Source organism: Rhincodon typus, chromosome 9 (assembly GCF_021869965.1).
Source record: "Rhincodon typus isolate 14 chromosome 9, sRhiTyp1.1, whole genome shotgun sequence".
NCBI lineage: Eukaryota > Metazoa > Chordata > Chondrichthyes > Orectolobiformes > Rhincodontidae > Rhincodon > Rhincodon typus.
Genome location: NC_063340.1, coordinates 76,596,386 through 76,619,725, shown reverse-complemented (window position 1 = coordinate 76,619,725; position 23,340 = coordinate 76,596,386). Strand labels below are relative to the sequence as shown.

Here is a 23,340-nt window from a genome sequence, read left to right as displayed (position 1 = left end):
CTGCTGTGTTCCTCCAGCTCCACACCTTGTTATCTCTTTTCTAGCCTTCCTGCTTTTGAAGTGCTGTTCATACCTATGTCAGTGACTGCCTATGTTACTCAAGGCAGTTCCCAGCAAGTATAACAGAGTTAAGAACAGCAAGGACTCTGGTCCAAGAGTTCAGATTGCAGGGGCTCAGCATTAAGTTTGAAACACTATCTGGAAACAGGAAAAGTGTCAGAGGACTGGAGGACAGCTGATATGGCACCATTATTCAAGAAGCGTGATTGGGATAAACCAGGCAACAAGGGACCAGTAAGCCTAACATCAGAGGCAGGGAAACTATTGGAAAAGATAAAGTGGCACAGAATTAATTTGCACTTGGAGGGGCAAGGATTAATCCAGGATAGTATGGCTCTGTATAGAGAAGATTATTCAAAAATTCCCAGAGGATTGGAAAGCTGTGAATGTAACAGTCTTATTTGAAAAGGAAAGGGACAGGACAGGGAAATGACAGGACATAATGGCACAGTATTTAGGAATATATAATACGATCAAGCAGAGTCAGCATGGCTTCAGAAGAGGACATCATTCCTGAGAAATTTACTAGAATTCTTTGAGGAGGTAACAGGCAGGACAAATAAAGAGGATGTTATATATTTTGATTTCCAGAAGGCACTTGATAAGGTATCACATGTTAGGCTACTTAAAAGGATAACAGCCCATGGTAATGGAGGTAGTGTATTAGCATGGATAGAGGATTAGTTAATAGCAGACAGAGAATTAGGATAAAGGAGGCATTTTCAGGCTGACTCCCTGTAACCAGTGGGATCAGTGCTGGGCCCACAATTATTGACAATATGTATTAATGATTTGGATGAGGGAAGTGAATGTACTAAAGCCATGTTTGCAGAAAACACAAAAATATTTGGAAAGGCAATTCAATTTTGGTATCTCTGCTATAGGAAAGACGTTGTTAAACCCAAAAGGGAACAGAAAAGATTTACAAGGATGTTGCTGGGGTTGGAGGGTTGGAGAGGCTAAATAGGCTGGGGCTATTTTCCCTGCAGAATCGGAAGCTGAGGGGTGACCTAATAGAAGTTTACAAAATCATGAGGGGCAAGATCTTTACCCTGACGTAGGGGAGTCCAAAACTAGAGGGCATAGGTTTAAGGTGAGAGGGGATAGATATAAAAAGGCAAATTTTCACGCAGAGGGTGGTGTGTGTACATGGAAAGAGCTGCCAGAGGAAGTGGTGGAGGCTGATACAATTACAACATTTAAAAGGCATCTGGATGGATATATGAATAGGAAGGGTTTAGAGGGATATGGGCCAAATGCTGGCAAATGAGACTAGATCAGTTTAGGATATCTGATCGACAAAGACAAGTTGGGCCGAAGGGTCTGTTTCTGGGCTGTACATCTCTGTGCCTCCATCTTAAAGGAGGAAAATGAGGTGGAGAGGAGGGAATGTTTAACAAGATATAGGAGCAGAAGTAGGCTATTTAACCCATCAAATCTGCTTCAACATTCAATGAGATCCACCTGCCTGTCTTTTCTCCGTACTGATTAAAGATCGGCCTGTCTCACCTTTGGTTATACTTCTATTAAGGGAGGAAATGCCAGAGATTTGAGCTGAGATAGCTGAAGGTACAGCCACCAATGTTTTTTTTTCAAAAACAAACTCATTCATGGGATGTGGGTGTCGCTGGCTGGCCAATCTTTATTGCCTGTCCCTAGTTGCCCTTGAGAAGGTGGTTGTCAAATGCCTTCTTGAACTGTTGCTTCAGGAACTGAGAAGTTGCAAATGGTGTCAAACATTGCACAATAAACAGTGAATATCCCCACTTCTGACCTGATGAAGCAGCTGAAGATGACTGGGCATAGGTGGAGCAACTAAAATCAGGGATACTCAGGAGACCAGAATTAAAGGAGCAAAGATATCTTTGAGAATCCTGGGGCTGGCGGAGATTGGAGAGTAGGAAGGTGCATGGCCATTTGGTGATTTGAAAGCAAGAATGATAATTATGAACTCAAGGCATGGTTTGACTAAGAGCCAATGTGGATCAGGGAGCAAGATTTGGGATGAGTTAGGAGATAGACAGCAGAGCCTTGGATGTCCTTGGGGCTATAGAGGGTAGAACATGGTTGGCCAGGGAAAGACTGAAATGGCCAAGTGCAGCAGGAGCAAAAAGCACGGATAAGTATTTCAGCTGCAGATCAGCTGAGGCATCCAGAGAGTTGGACAACATCAGAATCTTAGTGGCCACGTGGATATGTGTTAGAAAGTTCGATCTTGGGGTCAGACAGGACATTAGGGAATCAGATTCAGCTTTAGGAAACTATTTATTCAAGCTAAATTGCCCTGTGTTACCTGAACAGAGTTATTAATCTGATTAAATTAAATAGGGTTAATGTATTCATTAATTTTGTTGTGTTCACTTCCAATATTGAGCAGAACATTTTTAGCCCAATTAAAAGATTTTTTTGAAAATCTTTTTGCAATCTTTTTGCAAATTAGATGCATTTTCCCACCTACATGGAGGCATTCAATTCCAGTGAGAACTGCCCAGGGATAACACAGACAGGGGCCAGTTACAGGATGCACCAGGCAAAGTACAAGGGACAATGTGGCACTTTCTGCCAGTTTCAATTCTTTACCTTGGCACCGAACACCATCCACCAGCTGGAAGCCACCTGGACACGTGCATGTAAAGGAGCCAGCATTGTTGATGCACACACCTCCTTGGCAAGTATCCAAGTTTTGTTGGCATTCATCTATGTCTGCAACAAATACGTTCAGAAAGCTGTTATATTGACATTGCCTCTAAATCTTACCAACAGAATCCACATTATTTATTGCTCCCTCACTAATGGAACACCCACACTTCGAGCAATAACTGTCTTTGCGTGGTTCCCAAAGACATAGAGCTAGCCTCCAGCACTTCATTTGGTTACATTGTCTGCAACTTTAGCCTAAGTTTTGAAGAAACAGCGTTCGCCAAAAGAAAAGACCTTCTTCCTCATCAGACTGAGTAGCAATGAGCTGTATTTATTGTTCAAAACAGCTGAAGGTGCATAAAGGACGTGGACTCCAGGTAAAAATGGACGGTTTTTTATTGAGGTTTTAAACGCTGTTTCCCTAATCTAAATTGAGAGACAGACTTCATTCTTCATCAAAAAAAAATTACTGGAACAGGCTGACGAACATTTCATTCCACCTGGAGCCCATTTATCATGGCTGTACCCAATAAACGGGGAGCATGTTTTTCTTTCTGGTGCCTGGGTCCAACACACACAAAAAAAAATCAAGGCAAAGAAAGGGATGGAGAATAAAAAGTACTACCTCACAAATGAAACTGTTTAGCTTTCTTTTTGAGAAGCTGACAGAATTATGGTACAGCATGGACAAAGGCCATTCGACCAGTCAGGGCTATGTTGGCTCATTAAATGAAGAATCCTGCTCAGTCCCACATTCCTGATTTTAGAATCTGGAACCTATGAGTTCCACGTTCTAGTTAAGTTTGCCGATCAGATCAGCCCACACCGATTTTTCAGGTGGAACATATCCCAGATCCTCAGAACCACTGAAACCGTTTCTCTTCAACTCTCCTCAAAATCTCCTGCCAAAAATTTCAAATCGACCCTTATAGAGCCACAACCCAGAGGAAATACTTTACCACTATCAGCTGTCACAAAACCTCTCATTCTCTCTCAAGTGTCAATAGAAGGTTGGTCTTTCAGACTTCAGTGATGAAGATCCCAATGCATGGACTAATTAAGCACCAAACACTCGTTTTGAGCCTAATGGTCTCTAAGAGTCATACAGTCATACAGCACGGAAACAGACCCTTAGGTCCAACTCATCCATGCTAACCAAGTTTCCCAAACTAAACGAGTCCCATTTTCCTGCAGTTGACTCTTATCCCTCTAAATCTTTCCTATTCATGTACCTATCCAAAAATGGCTTTTAATTGTTGTAACTGTACCCACATCCATCACTTCCTCTCGAAGTTCATTCCACACATGAACTACCCTCTGTGTGAAAAAGTTGCCCCTCAGGTTCCTTTTAAATCTTTCTCCTCTCACTTCAAACCTATGCCCTCTGGTTTTGAATTCTCCAACCCTTGGGGCAAGATCATTGCAATACACCCTATACGTGTCTCTCATGATTTATAAACCTCTATAAGATCACCCCTCAACCTCCTACGCTCCAGTGAAACAAGTCCTAGCCTATCCAACCTCTCCTTATAACTCAAACCCAGCAACGTCTTGATAAATCTCAGACACCTGGGAGAAATCCAAGCCCTTCCAAGCATCCCTCCATCTCTCCATGCATCTTTCTCCTAAAAAATTTCATGTTGTAAATATTTTACTCCATTTCAAATAGTGGCTGGATATATTATACTGGGAAACAACAAAGGACAATTAACAAGAAAAACAGAAGTTGCCAGAAGCTCAGCAGGCCTGGCAGCATCTGTGAACAAAAAAGAACAAACAGATTCTGAGGAAGGGTCACCGGACCTGAAACGTTAACTCTGATTTTTAATTCACAGATGCTGCCAGACCTGCTGAGCTTTTCCAGCAACTTTGTTTTTGCTCCTGATTTGCAGTTATTCCAGTTTTTAAAGGACACATTTTACAGGGTGACGCCAGAGCGACTGTGTGATTTTTATGCAATATTCACCTTGTGTTACAAAACTGCCAGCTACTGCTTTGCCATTGAAATTGGCCCTGCTGAGCTAAATGTTGTCCTATCATGATGGATATTACCAAAGAGAGATTTCTACAAACACATAAGCTGGTGCAAGGCCAGTGAAAATTCAATCCAACAAGAGTTCCTCTGAGAGTACTCTACCAAATTCTTGATACCTTCACACTGGTCCCCTGTAGCGGTCAGATGGTAACCCAAGTCGCATTCACAGTAGAAGGAGGCCTCTGTATTTGTGCATTGCCCATTGGTGCACAGAATGGCATCTTGACACTCATCCACATCTACACCAAAGAAGAAACAAATGAGACATTTCTCCTTCCAACTCGTTACAAGCTTTATTTCACTAAAGGAGAATGCCCTGATCAATCTCTGGACCAGAAACCAAAATTGGGCAAGTATGCAAAGAGGCAGGATTTTTTTTTTATTATAGAATCCCTACAGTGTGGAAACAGGCCTTTTGGCCCAACAAGTCCACACTGATCCTCACAGCATCCCACCCAGACCCATCTCCCTGTAACCCACCTAATCTACACATCCCTGAACATTATGGGCAATTTCCCATGGCCAATTCACCTAGCCTGCACATCTTTGGACTGTGGGAGGAAACCGGAGCACCCGGAGGAAACCCACGCAGACATGGGGAGAATGTGCAAACTCCACACAGACAGTGGCCTGAAGGTGGAATTGAACCCGGGTCCCTGGCGCTGTGAGGCAGCAGTGCTAACCACTGGGCCACCGTGCAATCTGCCCCATCAAATTACCACCAAACCACTGAAGACAAAAACTGTTCTCTTTATGGTTCTCAATATCAATCAGATATTACAAAGTTTTTTTTGACACCTCGATATACTCAGAGATACCCTAGAATGCAATGCTTGAACTTTGAGTTTTGGAAAGGAATTGCATAGATAATTGAAGAAGAAAGATATTTTTTGAGCTAAGGGGAATGAGATGGAGGCTGGGCTGATTGGCTAGTTCCTTCAAAGAACAAGCACAGGAACCTAGTGGCTGAATTTTTTTTAATTTATTCGCTCGTGCAACATGGGCATTGCTGGCTGGCCAGCATTTATTGCCCATCCCTAGTTGCCCCTGAGAAGTTGGTGGCACCTTCTTGAACCGCTGGATTCATATCCAGTAGGTAGACCCACAATGCCCTGAGGGAGGGGATTCCAGGATTTTGACCCAACGACAGTGAAGGAACAGCGATATATTTATGGTGAGTGACTTGGAGGGGAACTTGCAGGATGGAAGTCGTCATGGGTTTGGAAGATACTGTTAAAGGATCTGTTGGGAATTTCTGCAGTGCATCTTGTAGATACTACATACTGCTGCTACGGAGCACCAGTGATGAAGGGAGTAGACATTTGTGGATTTGATGCCAATGAAACCAGCTGCTCTTCCCTGGATGGTATCCTGCTTTGTGAGTATTGTTGGAGCTGCACCCATCCAGGCACGTGGGGAGTGTTCCATCACACTCCTGACATGAGCCAGGTAGTTGGTTGACCACACACACACACACGTGCACACGCACACACACACACACACACGCATGCACACACGCGCACGCACAGACACACACATGCGCGCGCACACACACGTGCACACACGCGCACACATACACGTGCACACGTGCGCACACGCGCACACACACATGCGCGCACACACACGCGCACACGCACACAGACGCATGCACACAGATGTATGCACACACACACGCGCACACACACGCACACGCACACACACGCACACAGACGCATGCACACAGATGCATGCACACACACACGCGCACACGCACGCACACACACACACGTGCACGTGCACACACACACACAAACACACACACAATAAGGCACACGTTTATGGTGAGAAATGGCAAATGGTGGCAGGAGTATGTCTTGTGTAATGTGAGCAAAGAATGCAGGTATGGTGAAGATAGAACAGGAGAAATGGCCCATCGAAGGAATTACAGTGGGATGATGTAGCTCTTGAAGTCAGTTAACTGGCACAAAACAAGACACCAATCAAGTTTGATAGGGGACCTGATGGAAATTGGCTGCTGGAAATTATGGGATTGGGTCAAATTCTGTCAGGACTGAACCCCTTCAAACAACAGGGAGTGAAGTTTCTCCCAAACTTGCTTTGAAAAAAAGCCAAACAAACGTGTAACCAAAATAATAAACAAATTCTTCAAAGGAACTTGATTCCCTTTGGTGTCTTCTGTGAACTCAATATTTCACAAATTAGCCAAACACAGCAGCTCATTTTCCACACAGCAAGATGTAGACATCAATTGAGGTACATGGCAAGACAATGTTTTTAGTGATGTTCACTAAGTGATAAAAATTGATGAGAACATTGCAACAGCCTCCCTCTGCTCTTCTTGGAAAACAATGCCATGGGATCTTTTACAAACACCTGAGGGAACAAAAGGCTCCTGGATTTAAAGCTTCACCTGAGACACTTCGTCCAATAGACACTGAGGGCTTGGCCTCCACTGTGTTCCTAAATCTCTGCACTGGAGCTTGACTCCATGGTCTTCTAACCGGGAGATAATATCACTAAAACCAAGGCTAACACTGAATGGTGATTATATTCTTAGGCTTTCAATTCTACACTGGCTTAAATTTGATGGGGCAGCATGATGGCTCAGTGGTTAGCACTGCTGCCTCACAGTGCCAGGGGCTCGGGTTCGATTCCACCCTCGGGCGACTGTCTGTGTGGCGTTTGCACATTCTCCCCGTGTCTGCGTGGGTTTCCTCCGGGTGCTCCGGTTTCCTCCCACAGGCCAAAGATGTGCAGGCTCGGTGGATTGGCCATGCAAATTTGCCCATAGTGTTCAGGGATGTGTAGATTAGGTGGGGTATAGGGCGATGGGTCTGGGTGGGATGCTCTGAGGGTCAGTGTGGACTTGTTAGGCCGAAGGGCCTGTTTCCACACTGTAGGGATTCTAAGAAGATCTCAAATGGCATGTGGAGGTTTGAGTGGTTGCCAAGTCCTTCCTCCCTAGGTACTGGGATGGAGAGACAGGGTGTAGAACCTTCTAGAACTGTACTCCTCCATCTCCTAGCGGTCAGCTCCAGTACAGCTGCAGGTTGTCCAACCTCCTTGTCTAGAGTTTGTCAATTACGTAGGGAGATCAAAAGAGGGGAAGTGTTTCTTTCACTAAAACGTTGGCTTGGAGGCTTCTGTGTCCTTCAGGACCCCGGTCTGGAGATAAAATAGGGGTCCCAGGGCACACATTTGCTGGTGCACAGACACGGGGAACTACTTTCCCGAAGGTATCCTCTTACCTGGCCAAGCCCAGTGTCCCATTAAGGATGGCAGGCAGGCTCCTAATGATGCATGCCCAATCACAGGGCAGCTAACAGCCAGAAAGCCTTGTCAGGCCCAATGAGAGATGTGGGCACTGCTGAGGCAGAGCAGAAAACACAGGAATGCCTCCAAAAGAAATTGCCCTCAAAGGTCTGGAGGGTGGGGGGACAGTAAATTTGCAGTCAAATCTCAGTGGGATCGAACTGGTTGAGCGCTGCTGAGGAAACCCCTCCTGCACAGTGCTTGGGTCATGGCTGTGATCTTTGTAGCTGGCTGCTCACCTTCAGGGATGAAGTCTCAGGTTCCAACATCCTCCTCCCCAACCCCAACCTGCCACAGGGAGTCTGCCTCCATTGCAATTGTGGCAGCTGGAGAGGGAGTGCCATTGCTGGCAGGCACAAATAATTGCTTTAATTGGGCCTTTAATTACTACAGTTAGCTCCCTGCGTTGAGGAGGTGACTAATACAAATCCTCGGCCACTCCCTGGAAATGTGACTGGCGATAGGAACACTTTGAGGAGGGAGTCAAACTGCTGATAGGCAGCTGGTTCAGGAGGAGACCAGATCCTGACTCAATTTCAAATTTATTCAAAGAAATAATCCTTACAAACGCTCAGCTCCAAAATCCAATCAGACATTGAAGCTCATTAACTAATCCACAGTCAGTTAAAGGAGCGCTCTAACAAATGCAAAATTTCAAAGTTTGAAACAAATTGCCATTTCTGGGCCTGATCATGTACTCCAGCCCCTGTGGTGCCCATAGGTCATGGAAAACCTCAAGCGTACCAGCGGCCATGGCACGCTCCCTCTTCAGGAACACCCAATCGTGAAGGGTCACTTTATACACACTCAGGTAATCATCTAACAAATGCATGCCATAAGTATCCACTGAATCTTAAATCTGTACAGTTTTCAGGGCTATCATCTTGAGGTGGCTTCCTACCAGAACCCCGCTGCCAAGCCCATCCTTACTGTCAATCAAACGCTCCCATTTCAGAAACTAAACAATTTGACTGCTTTACTTTGGAGACCTGACGCTAAACAACGTGGCCATTTGAGACTTTAATGCCTGCAGGAATGGTTACCTTTGCACAGTTTGCCATCGGGGGATGGTTCATAGCCTCGGTTACAGGTACAGATGTAGGCCCCCTCTAGGTTCGAACATCTGCCGTTTGCACAGGTCGATCTGTTGAGGCATTCATCAACATCTGGGAAAACAGGATCACAAGAAGCAGGCATCAAACTGGACTTTGAGGACAATGCAGACAAACCACGGCCAATTTCAAACAGGTAACACGAGACAACGCACATCAGAATTGAACAAACAGCCCCGGAGAGCAGGGTGAATGATAAAAAGACAAAGAAACACTTGGAATGCTGTTTCAAAAATTATCTGCTGACACATTTATCATGGAACATCTGCAGCATCCATCTACCGCACCATTCAAGAAACAACTGTCCAGATGGGTCTCAAATTGCGTTTTTCCCAGCATGCGACCATATGTCCTATTTGTAACAGGAAACTGAAAAGAGATACAGTTGATTCCCGATGAGCCCCGAGCTGGTTTGCCAGGAGTGATTAAGTTTGGATCAGGCTTTCTGCACCTGCCTTCAAATCACAATTGCTAATGTTTGTACCTCAGGGCATAGAATCCAAATGTAAATGTCACATTGCATTTGTGATGACAGAGGAAGAAAAATTTGTTCAACCTAAAATTATACTTAACAAAGTATTGTAGGTCAAAACTAATGCATTTGTTTCAGCAGATCTCTTGAATGGCTTTGTTCACATTAAATTGGAGAATTGACTATGGCCAGTAAGTGATGTGGCAACTATAGTGGAACAGATTCTATCTTCTGTGATGTTACACATAATAAGTTAGAGGATATGATCTCTTCCTTAGCTACTTCTGTCTTCATGTTCATGTTTCCTCTCTCTCTCTCTCTCTGTCTCTGTCTCTGTCTATCTCTCTCTTTCTATCTCTGTGCCCCCTATTTTTCTTTTTTTACAGCTTACTTCCCAGCTCTTTTTGCCTCAGCGCCTTCTTCTCTATCCTTTCTCCTGTGCTTATACAGGCATCCAAAACAGGTTACACACAGCCACAGCAACTGAGATGGAGATAACAGGGGGTAAAAATGGCTAATAGGATGTCCTTGTCCCCATTAAAATGTTGTGTCTCTTTATAACAGAGAAATATTGTGAATTGTTGACTGAAACAGGTCACTGATAATGAACATTGATAATTGATGTGAGGGGTGACCCAAGAATTGTTATCAGTCTATTCGATTTTAAGAATAGGCTGCTTACCACCAGAAACAGTAAGCATTGAATCAATCAGCAAGAAATTGCTTCAGGCACTATGAAAATCACTTAACCAGGAGAGAGGAAGACTTGAGATTGGGTACAATCCTGGGGCAAAAGGGAATTTTCACAAATGTGGGCACTTGATCACTCATCACAACAGACAGATATCTGGCGATATCTTCACAATAAAACTCAGACAAAATAGAAAGGGGGGAGACAAAATCCTCACACTGATCAGATGGTGCCTGTTTGTATGAACACAACCAGAGAATGTATTCATCAAGGTTCAAGAAGCAGGGAGTTGTACTCGAAAGCCAAAGTAAATATTGGCTTTTGGCTGGTCCAGATACTTAGCAAAAAAACCAGAAGAACTCAAGGCATTAATTCACAGATTAGGAACTGCCACTATTAAACTGGCCATGCGTTTATCAATGAGATTGAAAGTGCTCATGGCACAACCTGCAGGATTTCACTAAAATTCATGGGAGAAGAAGCAATGAAATTTACTGCTTGAATAAATCAATGGCATTGGAGAGGCACAATTACACAGCAAAGTGGATGTTTTTAAGGGAATTTTTGTTTGGAATATTCAGAGCTCACCTGTAATGATACTCTCACTATCAATCACCCAGATTCAAATCACTAACCACAGAAGTCTTGAAACTGGGATAAAACATCTCCCGATATTCATACATCATGACACTATACTCCCTCTCTACCCTGGTAAATATTTATGTCTATCAGACTGTAAAATGTCAATATTGTTAGATTTGGCAGCACAAGGTACTTGAGGGTAGAATAGCAAACTCATAAACAGCTATGAAGTGGTCACATACTGCCAAAGCCAGTGCAGAGCATGTGAAAGACTTCATTAAAAAAGAAATATATTGACTTTGTGTTAATCCAAGTGACAGACCCCTTTGTCAACTTGTATGGTGTATAATAGTGGAGTGTGCTCAGAGTGTTAGTGTATGTGTGCTGGTTAATTCTCCAAGCCTTCACCCATTCATCTTTCAAAGGTGACTTGCTGCAACATTTTGATAAGGTTAATTCAGCAGCTTAGTGTTTCATAAAGTCAACAGACTTTTTTTGTTGCATTTACGGTCCACCAGAGATAACCAACCTGCTACCTGTTTGAAAGGACCCTTGAATCTTCCTCACAGAGTGACGACTGTGATTATTTTCTGGAAATCTACTTTTAAAATGAGTGTTCTGGATTTTGTCAGCAGGCTTAAGGTGCAGAATGATAGAGATCTGATGGTGAGTTACAAATTGAGCAGTTCCCTTAAGCAGTTCAATTATCATAATATCAGTAAGCCCCTTCCTCCGTTCTCCTCGCATCTGACTTACTATCTCAAACCGTGTATAAAAATGACAAATCATCCATTTTTTATGTTAGACAAGTCACTCGTATTTTGTTTGGATACATATTGCTCAATGGGATGGTCAGCAAATGGTAAAAGAAACTGCTGCAGGAGCTGAATGTGTGATTAGTACCAAAAAAATTTTTACCTTACTATTTTAGCAACTAGAGGACAACGCACTGTAGACAATGTAAGTTATAGTGAATATTTCATAGCAGGATAAAAACTAAAAGAACTGCATATGCTGTAAATCAGAAACAAAAACAAAAATTGCTGGAAAAGCTCAGCAGGTCTGGCAGCATCTGTGAAGAGAAATCAGAGTTAACGTTTCAGTTCTGAGGAAGGGTCACTCAACCTGAAACAGTAACTCAGATTTTTCTCCACACATGCTGCCAGACTTGCTGAGCTTTTCCAGCAATTTATTTTTTATATCATGGCAGAATGTAGGATACATTATTAAAGTGAAAAATTGTTTATGCCAAAAGTTAAATTCACCATTCCTTGCAGGAACCATGCTCAAAGGAAACATGGACTGGAAGAGTGGCACTACAGATTGTAATTCCATCTCTCAGCAACAATCACTCTAAGCTTCGTTCCCTTCTGGGAATGCAGGATTGCCGAATTCATCCTTAGATTTTATCTTTAGACCTTACGTCAAAAGCTTGCATGAAAGAACAATTTTCATTTGGAAAGTTTCAAATGAGAATGCTTATTTGACAAACTCACTCTTGGTGTACTAGAACCAGTGAAACTACAGAACATACCTACGCATTGGCCATTTCTGCCTGTGTATCCATCTGGGCAAGACACACACTCGTAAGAGCCAGGATTGTTAATGCATCTTCCAGACGGACATTTGTTGGAATCCTGGCATTCGTCAATGTCTGTGAATTTAAACAGATCACAGAGTAAATTCAGCTGACATTTGAAAAGGCTTCAAGTTCAATTTTAGTGTTCTGAAATAACAGAAAAGAGTGACATTTTAAAGAGACAACATCCCATTTCCTTAATTGTTAGGTTGCAGTTCAATTGCTGAAAAAATTGCTGAACTCTTAAAAGACTTGGTTATTACACTACGAGTATTTTGATGGCCCATGAGGATCAGATTTCTGATGGTTCTCAACGACACATCCAGGGCCGGTATAATTTTAACATTCATTTTGGTGTTCAGGGCTGATGTTGGGTAGGCGATAATGTCCCAGACACTTCGCTGGGGCAGTTCCATACAACACCATCGGAATTCATTCCATTTTCCACTTGGTTTCACCACAGATCCTACTGCATTGATCAGTGGCTGAGACCCAAGGGAGAATTTGCTGAGAGCCGTGAAGGTCCGTCACTGAAGAGGTGCCGGTTTTCTTGAAGCTGGGATCCTGGTGAATTTGCCAAGCGTTTGGGGCCAATCACAGCAAGACTCGAGGTTCTGAAGCTGACACGACTAATGAGACTCTGGGAGAGACGTCCAAACAATCATTAGCAACGAGCGGGCTGAGAGCTGCTTTCGTAAACTTTGTGAAGCAGAAGTGATTAGAATTGCCTGCTTAGTGATAATAGTGGCGGAGAAATTAGTTATGGTGGAGGTTGGGAGGGAGGACATAAAAGACCATGGCAGCATTTCTTCCACTCCACAACCCTTACCACACCCCATTCTCATGCCTTTGATTTCACTTTTGGCAATAGTTTTTGGGTGTGCATGTCTTTTGTTTATTTTTCTACATAAGATTTTCAGATTAATTTTCAGTCACTCCCTGTAATTCTCTTGGCTCCAGAGCAGCGACTATGACACAACAACGAGTGGCTCGGAGACAAGATTAAATTGGACACATACTGCTGCTGTGATTTTTCAAAGAAATTATCCTCCCCTGCTTTCCATACTCCTCCATGTCTTTATAACCATCATCTAATTCTATTTCCAAAACAATGCAAAGTGAAGGTTTGCGTGAAAATATTCGCCCTTATTGGCAGAACCTGAAAATTTATACTCTAAGATATTCTTAGGACACTTAAAAGGAATTGAAGACAGACCCACCTTCACACTGGCCTCTGTTCATTTTATATCCAGCATCACAGAATTGGCACCTGTAGGAGCCTACAACATTAATGCAATGACCATCTCCACAGATATTGGGCCTCAGGCACTCGTCAATATCTTGAAAGGAGAAAGAAGTTTATTTGCGTTTAGTTGCAAAATAAAATTTGCATCCAGCACGATTCACCTTGCAACATCTATTTAACAGCGCATGCAGAATGTATGTCCAGCATTGTATCAGTGGTATTATTTATTCTGTGCAATAAAACATTTCGGTTAAAGGATCTCTTACTGCCTTGGCAGACCATGCTATAAGATCAAGAGTAGCATATTTTACCAAATACAGACATAAAGAGTGTAACTTCTACTGACCACTGTTTTTAAAGAAATGACATAAATTCCTGCTTATGCTCTTTCAAAGTTGTCAACAGTCCTTCTAAAATAGACAGGTTAACAATTGGGTAAAATTACTGAGGAATAAAGACTTAATGTCAATACATTCACCAGCATGCTAAAACATGTGAGCATTGGAAATAAACCTCTTACTAAATTCCATTGGCACCAAAGGAAAATCCATCCACTTGTGCTTCAGTGAGTTTATCTTTGTTTGTCAACTGGTGGCTAATTTTGACAGTGTAGAGGGAGAATTGACAGTGAAAGTATCCACTGAGTTAACAAGTGGTGATTCCCAAAAGACAAGGACCGGGAATTTTCCTGAGGTTCTCCTACTCCATATCATATGTGCCCTGACAAGGCGATTTACACCAAGCTTCCAATGGCAAGTGAGAAATTCCCCAGGGAAATTCTCATGATAAGCTCTTGACATATCGTTCGCCATGTTTCCCTGTTAAACTGGAACAGGCAATTTGATCAAATAAAGGTATGGGCTATGTTTGAGGCTTGGTAGTGGTTCAAACTCCCTTGCTGTGTAATTAAAATCATGGAATCCCTACAGTGCGGAAAGAGACCATTTGGCCCATCGAGTCTGCACTGACCCTCCGAAGAGCACCCCACCCAAACCCAGACCCCCGACCCTAACCCCGTAAACCCACATTCACCATGGCTAATCCACCTAGCCTGCACATCCCTGGGCACTATGGGGCAATTTAGCGTGGCCCCACCTAATCTTTGGACTGTGGGAGGAATCCGGAGCACCCGGAGGAAAACCACACAGATCATGGGGAGAATGTGCAAACTCCACACATTCACCCGAGCACGGAATCGAAGCCGGGTCCCTAGTGCTGCAGTGCGAACCACCCTTGTAATCTCACCAACATGTCAAGCATTACCAGAGCATTCTGTTCCTCCGTCTGATGTGAACCCGTGGTGACAGAGGCAGCGGAAGCTTCCCACTGTGTTCTTACAGTGTCCGTGGGAGCATGGGCGTTGGTCCTGGGCACATTCATCTACATCTGTAACAGAAAGACTGCAGTCAGCAGAAGGAGTAAATTACATTAGTCCTGCTTTGGCGTTGGGCTTCAGAATGGGAGGAATTCACTAAGAGCATCAACAAAGTGAGGCCTGGTCCACATTTCTGGGATTCTATTAAATGTCCAGGCACTGAGTGACTCCTGCCCTTTGTCACGGTGATGGTCACTGACAGACACATGCAGAAGATGACAGGGCTGCAGATGATCATCAGGGCCCTGAGGAAACTGTGCATGGGCAAAGTTAGCAATGGGGCTGGAGATTGACTGAGCTAGAGGGAACTTAAGGTTTCTTTGATAGCAAGTTATTCAGACATAACTCAGTGGGTAGCACACTTACCTCTGAGTCAGCTGTGCACTCCATGAGCGGAGTATAAAATCGAGACCGACCCTCCAGTGCAGTACTGACAGTGCTGCATTGTCAGAGGTGCACTTTTCAGATTCAATGTTAAACTGAGGCCCCCATCTCCCTACTTAGGTGGAAGCACCTCATGAAAGGAGAACAGGTAATTAGACCGCACTTGTCTTAATCTATTTTCATCCTTAAGCACTTAAACAGGTCATCCTCTCTGCGCAGTTTGCAGGAGCTTCCCATGCATGAACTGACTGTCACATTTCCTACATTTAAGTAGGACACGACAAAAAGGACTTGAAACATGGTAAAGCACTTCAGGCCAGCCAGGATTGTGTAAGTCACTATATAAATGCAGGGTTTTCTTTCCTTTCTGATTAACCATGATGCCAGCTGTTTCTTTAGACCAACCCAATGTGTATCTGCTACACGGTAACATTGAATGAACACCATCTGATTAATCAGTACAACTCAATTTGAGAGGCAAAGATTAGGTTTACCAGACTGACGCCTGAAATGGGTGCTCATGAGAACACATTGAATGGGCAAAGTTTGTATCCCTTGGAGTTTAGAATTGTAAGAGGTGACTTAATTGAACATTTAAAATCCTGAGAGGTCTTGGTAGGGTGCATGTGGAAAGCATGCTTCCTCTTGTGGGAAAATCTGGAACTAGAGTTCACTGTTTAAAGATAAAGGGTCACCCATTTAAGACAGAAATAAAGACATACTTTGCCTCGCAGAGGATCATGAGTCTTTCAAATTGTCTGCCTGAAGATCATAGAACAGTGTGGAAGCAGGTCTTTTGGCTCATTGAGCACACACTGACCCTGGGAACAGCATCCCACCCAGACCCTGTCTCTGTAATCCTGCATTTCCCATGACCAATCCACCTAACCTCACATCTATGGACTGTGGGAGGAAACCCACACAGACACAGGGAGAACATGCAAACTCCACACAGACAGTCACCCGAGGGTGGAATCAAACCCGGGTCCCTGGTGCTGTGAGGCAGCAGTGCTACCCACTAAGCCACAGTGCCACCCCATGGGAAGGCACTGGAAACAAAGTGGTTGAATATTTTTCAGTCAGAGGTAGATGGATTCTTGAGAAGCAAGGGGGTGAAAGGTTATTGCAGGTAGGTGGGTGGACTGATCAGATCAGCCACAATCATGCTGGAACAATGCACCAGGCTCAAGCACCCTCATTCCAATGTTTGCTCATCCATGTGTGACCTAGGAATTCTACAGATTCTGTCACACTTCCTGAGAAATGACCATGGGTCAGCAGGGAGGCAGATGCAGAGTCTTCCATCTGCCTCAAAGATATCTGGCACCCCCATACAGCTAAGCACCGGTGTTGGTATAACTGGTGTTGGCATTGATCCATAACGTCTGAAAGCTGGTTTCACCTCCTTTTTGAAATGACACCATTTTGACCAATGGGAAGAGCTGTCCAAGATAGCAGAGAAGACCATGGTCTGTTTGATCATCTCAAACAAGAGCCAGAGAGAGTGTGTCGGGCTGCACAGTTCCTGTTCTGCAAAGCTATGCCTGATCCCTGGATTATCTGCCCCTTTGTTCATGCCTGTCTATCTCCTTGCCTCTCTTTCTTAAACTTGTCACAGATTCGTAACAGGTTGAGATAGCTACTTAGGCTTGCTAAAGACTTTGACATGTACATCAGCCTATTGGAAAATACCCCATTAATTGTGCCATGCCCTCAAATTTCACATCCACATAGTCTTCTGACACCTGCTGTATCTGTCTGGATCAGCACCTTGAATCTGTCCTGATTGAGGTGCCTGCAGAAAATAGGATGCGACCAACATATTTCTACTTCAGTCCAAAAACTGCCAAGAGCCGGTCTGCTACAATGACACCCAACGAGTAAACTGCATGCTGTAGTGTTTTACCAATGCAAGCAGTTTTCACTGCGTTGAGCTGGTAGCCAGGATTACAGTTACACGTGTATCCCTCTGGTAGATTGATACATTGGCCAGGTCCACAGATTCGAGGATCAACCGAGCACTCATCGATTTCTGAAAATCAAACATTCCACATTTCAGTAAATTGGTAAACATATTGAAGCTGCTTTAGTTTATTGTACCACAAATCTGTCATGAAATATCTTGGTATAATAAAGGGAATTTTTATAAATACAACAACTACTTGTATTTATATAGCATCTTTGGTAAAATGTCCAAGCATTTGTCTGTACAAGTGTGAATTGCATCAATTCGCGCCTTGATAAAATGTGTTGCATGGCAATGCCGGTTCACTACACTGTATGAGTTGCTCCTCATGGTAAGAATTGCTGCCGTCATCCTATTTAAGTGTAGGAACTTACAGGGCCTACTTGGTCCAGCGTGGTAAAGGAAAACTGCTTCCTGGTCTAACTAGGAGAGTCTTTCACAGTTAAAGAGATATAGTTTATTACACCAGTTACAGCTCACATTGACATAATAGACATTGATACAGAGACTTCTAACAGGACCTGATGTTAGGTCACACTCCTTCAAGTCCCTGCCCACAAATTCCTGTGACATCAGCAGAGTGGGTGGTGCTAATAGAACGCCACAGTGTTAACCCTTTCAGACCTTTCTACAACAAAATATATTTGAAATATTGAACTCAACTCTCAATATGTTTCCTTGGGATGCCTTAACAGAGCCAGTGTTAGCAGTTATAAAATTCAATGGCAATATGAAATGAATGGCTGTGATTTATATCAAGTCTACAACAAAGGAGGCCTAATAAAAATGGAAAGAAGTGCAGATGCTGTAAATCGGGAACAAAACCAGAAGATGCTGGAAAGGCTCAGCAGGTCTGGCAGCATTTGTGAAGAAGAAATCAGAGTTAAGGTTTCGGGTCTGGTGACCCTTCCTCAGAACTTCTGAGCAACAGCAGTTTGGCTAATCCCACTCTAACGCCCTTTCTCCATTCCTCACAATGTCTTTCCTCAGCAGCTTATCCAAATCCCCTTTGAGAGCAAGGAAAGAATTGACCCCTACCATCTTTTCCGGTAGTGCATCCCAGATTTGTAACTACTTGCTAAAAAAAAACTCTTCCTCAACTCACCTTTGTTTATTTTGCCAATCACCTTAACCTGTTGTCCTCTGGTGCCTGACTCCTGGGCCAATGGAAACAACTCCTCTCTGACTAATCTTCTATCTTTGCACCTCTGTCTCAGCAAAGTGGACCAAAGTATCCAAACTTTGATAAGTTTGCAGAGGACAGGGAAATGTTACGGTGTGTCATGCAGAAAATCTGCCTTTTTGTCTCAGTTGTAAATTAAGTGGAAGCTGTTTGAATGCTCACTGAATTGGAAGCTTGCCAAAGATGGTGGTATTGATTGGTTGATTGATTGTTGTCACATGTACCAAGATACAGTGAAAAGTGTTGCTTTGCATGCTATACAGGCAGATCGTACCAAGCGTATAAGGGTAGCAGAACAGAGTGGAGAATACAGTGTTACAGCCGCAGAGAAGGTGCAGAGAGAGACAGATCAGTAATAACATTTAAGGGGTCCGTTCAAAAATCTGATAACAGTGGGGAAAAAGCTGTTCTTGAAGCTGCTTGTACGTGTATTCAAACTTTTATATCTTCTGCCTGATGGAAGACGGTGGAAGAGAAAATAACTGGGGTGGGAGGGGTCTTTGATTGTGCTGGTTGCTTTCCCAAAACAGCAGGAAATATAGATGGAGTCAATGGATGGAAGGCTGGTTTGCATGATGGACTGGGTTATGTTCATGACTCTCTGTAGTTTCTTGCGATCTTGGGAAGAGCAGTTGCCATACCACATTGTGATGCGTCCGCATAGGATGCTTTCTCTGGTGGATGTATAAAAATTGGTAAGAGTCCTTGTGGCCATGCCGAAGTTCCTTAGGTTCCAGAGGAAGCAGAGGCATTGCTGTACTTTCTTGACTGTTGCATCGATGTGGGTGGACCAGGATAGATTGCTGATGATCATTCCTTCCAGGAACTTGACACTTTCAACCATCTCCACCTCAGCACCATTGATGCAGACAGGGGTGTGCCCTCTACTCCACTTCCTCAGGTCAATGACCAGATTTGTCGATGTTGCTGGAGAGAATAATGTCTTTACACCATGCCATTAAGCACTCAATCTCTTTTCTATATTCTGTCTCGCCGTTGTTTGAGACCCGGTCTACAATGGTGGCATCATCAGCAAACCTTGTAAATGGAGTTGGGTGGAATTTGGCCACACCAACTCCATAGTTACACTGTCCCTGGCATCAAATCTTCCTGCAAAGCTGAAATAAGCAAGGGATTCACCTTTCTCACTGATTTATAATATCACGTTGTAGTCACAGAATCAAAATGACTTTTTTTTTGGCAAATGTTGAGTTTAACCATCGGAGCCCGACGAGATGACATATTTAATTTTCATGGCAGCCTTAGAGGCCACAGTTGAATGGGTTTACCAGATGATTTACTGGAAGAATCTGGGCCAGTCCCGCTGCAGGTTACGATGCAAACAGTGCCCAGAATGTTGATCTTCCTTCACAGCATATGCATCAAGTCCCAACATCCTGAACTCCTTGACTTCTCTCAAATGGGCTGATGACACTGCCAATGAAGTTAAATTGCAGTTTTGGAAAATAAACGCTCCATTAAAGCAATCATTGTTATGGTTTGCTGCAAATGAAACCAACACTTCAAAAAGGCAGCATACTGTCTATTGTATTCCCCTACACTCCAAAATACCACATTCTTCAAGCTTCCCCGGTGCCATTCCTGTTACAGTTTTACGCGAGAGAGTTTGGTCTACTTTGGAAATTTATGAATGGTGATTCACAGTTTCAGTTATTGGCTGAAAGCTCCACAGTCAGACTGTTACAAGGGCTTTAGCCAAGAGGATTCCGGCGAATAATCTAAATAAATTCAATATTATTGGTATTACTTGCACCCCAATGCTGTTTTTTTTTGGGATGGCGAAAACGATATTCTGACCAGTTTGCAATGAGTCAACACTAGGGAAGATTTTGTATCTTGTACTATGCAGGAAAGCAGGTCCAGGCCAACTTTCATCCCATATGCTGAGGTGTGTGTGACACAATCATGAACATAACCGACTTTATATGAACACAAAAATCAATACATAAATCCTTGAAAGCCAATTAAAGAGCAAGGAAAATTGTTAATTTATAATAAAGGCATATAAAATAAATGCACCCTACAAATCCAGTGCACAATGCTACAGGGTATAGTGCAGTTAACCTCACTTGCAGTAAAGCCCATTTAAGATTGATGCTGATAAAATCGAGATCTAGAACAATGTTTCATATACATAAGCATTCCTGTTGGCGCTAATGTATACAGCAAATCACATAAAAATCAAAGCTATCATTGCCAAAATATTATTTTGGATTAGCTTTCTTCCCTCGCTCCCATTTGAGATTCTGGTTACACAAACATTCAATACTTTCTCTACAAATGAGTGGGTAAATTCAAACACTCTGCATTATTTAGAAAACTTGTGTAAACTTGTGTTCTCTGTCATGGTATCTTCCCAATCCTGGTTGTGCCATTAACGTATGACGGCAGGTTGAAGAAGAGAGAAAATCCAGACATAATGTACAGTCAGGGGCAGCACTGACAGTAAGATCCCTGTATAAGGGAGCAGGACAATAACATCTGTATCCTGTTCTGGCAGGGCTCAAACATTCTGGAGAGAGGTACACTTCTGAGAATTACCTCTTAGGATTATCAAAAAAAGAGAGTTCAGGAAATGTTTAGACATGTAGGGAATTGTAATTACCTACTGAGTCACTTTGGGGCCAATTTTCCAATTAGTTGCTGGCGGCAATGGGAATGTCAGTCGCAGATTTTCATCAACAGAGAATTACAGGCAGTGCACTCATCTTTTGCTGACATCCTGTGCCAGCAGTCAATGCTACCCAGCTACCAGAAGGTTCCTCTGAAAGGTCCTTGGGCATGATGGCATTGCATTTGATTCAATTCCTGCTTTTGCCTCGGAAGCAACTAAAAGAGTTCTGAAAACAATACAGAATCAATCGTGTGCAGCACAGAGAGTCGCACAAAGAAGAACAGCATAGAAGGACCGGCTGTTAGGGTGGAAGGAATAAGGCTGTGTGCAGAAACGTGTCAACAAGGACCAGCTGGGCTGAATGGCCTGTTTCTGTGCAATACCTGATTTTAGTCAGCGAGCAATACTGCCATAATCAAAACAGAAATTGCTGGAAAAGCTCATCAGATCAAGTGACCATTCCTCAGAAAGGTCGCTTGACCCGAAACGCTAACTCTGATTTCTCTCCACAGATGCTGCCGGACGTGCTGAGATTTTCCAGCAACTTCAGTTTTTGTTTCTGATTTACAGCATCTGCAGTTCTTTTGGTTTTTACTGGTACAACCAAGTTGGCAGCAACTGTAGAGCAGTGCTCCCCAAGCGTTTTGTCATTGTGACTCCATTTCGAGGCTTGAATACTGTCTCTGTTGTGATACTACAGATCCCTATGGCATTGCAGGTGTAAATGATATTACATGTGTTTATAATATTGCATGTATCCATGATTTCCATGTATCGATAATCAGACAAACAGGTATCTTTAAGAGAGTTAAATGATGAAATCAGCGACATCATGTCATGTGTTACTCTTCTCGAATTGCTATTGCTATACTTTTTCAGGAAAGTAGTTAGTCAACAAGGCTGTTAAGAGATAGAGCCCAGAGCATATATGTGTCAGCAATAGCGGTGTAATGAATTTAGTTGCTCTGTGGATAATTCTTCTGATTCTTGTTCTCAGCAAGAACAGTGTTTATGTTACCAGGGCTAACAGTTACAGAACACATCAGTCACGACCTCTCATCAATGGGAATGATGGGAGTACAGGAACGGGCGGGAGTTGGGAAAGCGTGGGGGTGAGAGTGCTGGGGAGGGAGATCCCATTGAGAGTAGGGGCTGTTAGTGCTGGAGGGCAGCTGTTGTAACTCAGCCAGAGAACTGCAAAGACCATTACTGTCTTGGAGCTCTTTTAGCAACATTTCAGCTCACCATCATGCCTGGGTCCAGACTCCCACTGGCGTAGGTTAGTCCAAGAGTTCCATACAGGTAGTGACCATGGAATTCTGCCCCGCCCTCAATCACATTCCTGGTGTAAGCTGATTGCATCCCAGATTGTAGCAGGAATCCAATGGTCCTTTGCCCTTGGATAAGGGAAGGGCAGAAATAGGCCAATTGTTCCATTCCGGATTGCTATCCTGTGAGCCTTGATGGAGACCGTGGGCATCAGACAAAGCCAGGATAAGGCTCAGCTATGTTGTTCCCCATTGTCACTCCGAATGCACCCAGACTCACTTTGACAAATTCTATAGTACAGAGAGTGGTCTTTTGACCCATCGCACCAGCTATTATCGACTAGGTCTCCCTAAGAACAAGAGATTTAGATGGGGCTGAATTTAAGTGCATCTAAGGTTTCTTGAAACAGTATGTAGATAGCCTGACTAGAGGGTGGGCCATACTCTCTGGAAGAGCTCTCCACTTTTTCTCCAATTTCTTAAACTCTTGTGAAACAATCTATTTCTAATTTTGGCCAATTCTCTCTCACCAGTTGCCATAGATTTTGCTGTCACCACAATCTCTGCCAGTTATTTGCCTTCCAGCAATTTTCTTACTCGATGAGAGTGCTAGCAGGAAAAGGTTTTCAGCAGCTCGTTACCCGAACCCTGTACCCAACCCTGGAGCATGTTGTGTCCATTCCTGGCCAACATTTGTGTTCAGGTAGAAGTTCAGTTCCAGCTTACTGTGCATTTTAACCACTGACTGAAGCAGCCATAACTGACGCAATAACAACAGGGTTGTTATAGTGAGACAACAA

At 43.4% G+C, this 23,340-nt stretch overlaps 1 protein-coding gene across 1 annotated transcript in view; it reads right to left on the bottom strand.

Annotated features, from left to right (window-relative positions):
- The window catches only part of ltbp1 (latent transforming growth factor beta binding protein 1), a 294,397-nt gene that overhangs the window by 63,950 nt on the left and 207,107 nt on the right, over positions 1-23,340 (bottom strand). Inside the window, exons 15-21 of the mRNA XM_048601362.1 lie at positions 17,395-17,520; positions 14,993-15,115; positions 13,704-13,823; positions 12,439-12,558; positions 9,091-9,213; positions 4,852-4,974; positions 2,641-2,763 (exon numbers count right to left, since the gene is read on the bottom strand). Of these exons, the coding sequence (XP_048457319.1) occupies positions 2,641-2,763; positions 4,852-4,974; positions 9,091-9,213; positions 12,439-12,558; positions 13,704-13,823; positions 14,993-15,115; positions 17,395-17,520 (858 nt within the window). The remainder of the gene's footprint in view (positions 1-2,640; positions 2,764-4,851; positions 4,975-9,090; positions 9,214-12,438; positions 12,559-13,703; positions 13,824-14,992; positions 15,116-17,394; positions 17,521-23,340) is intronic.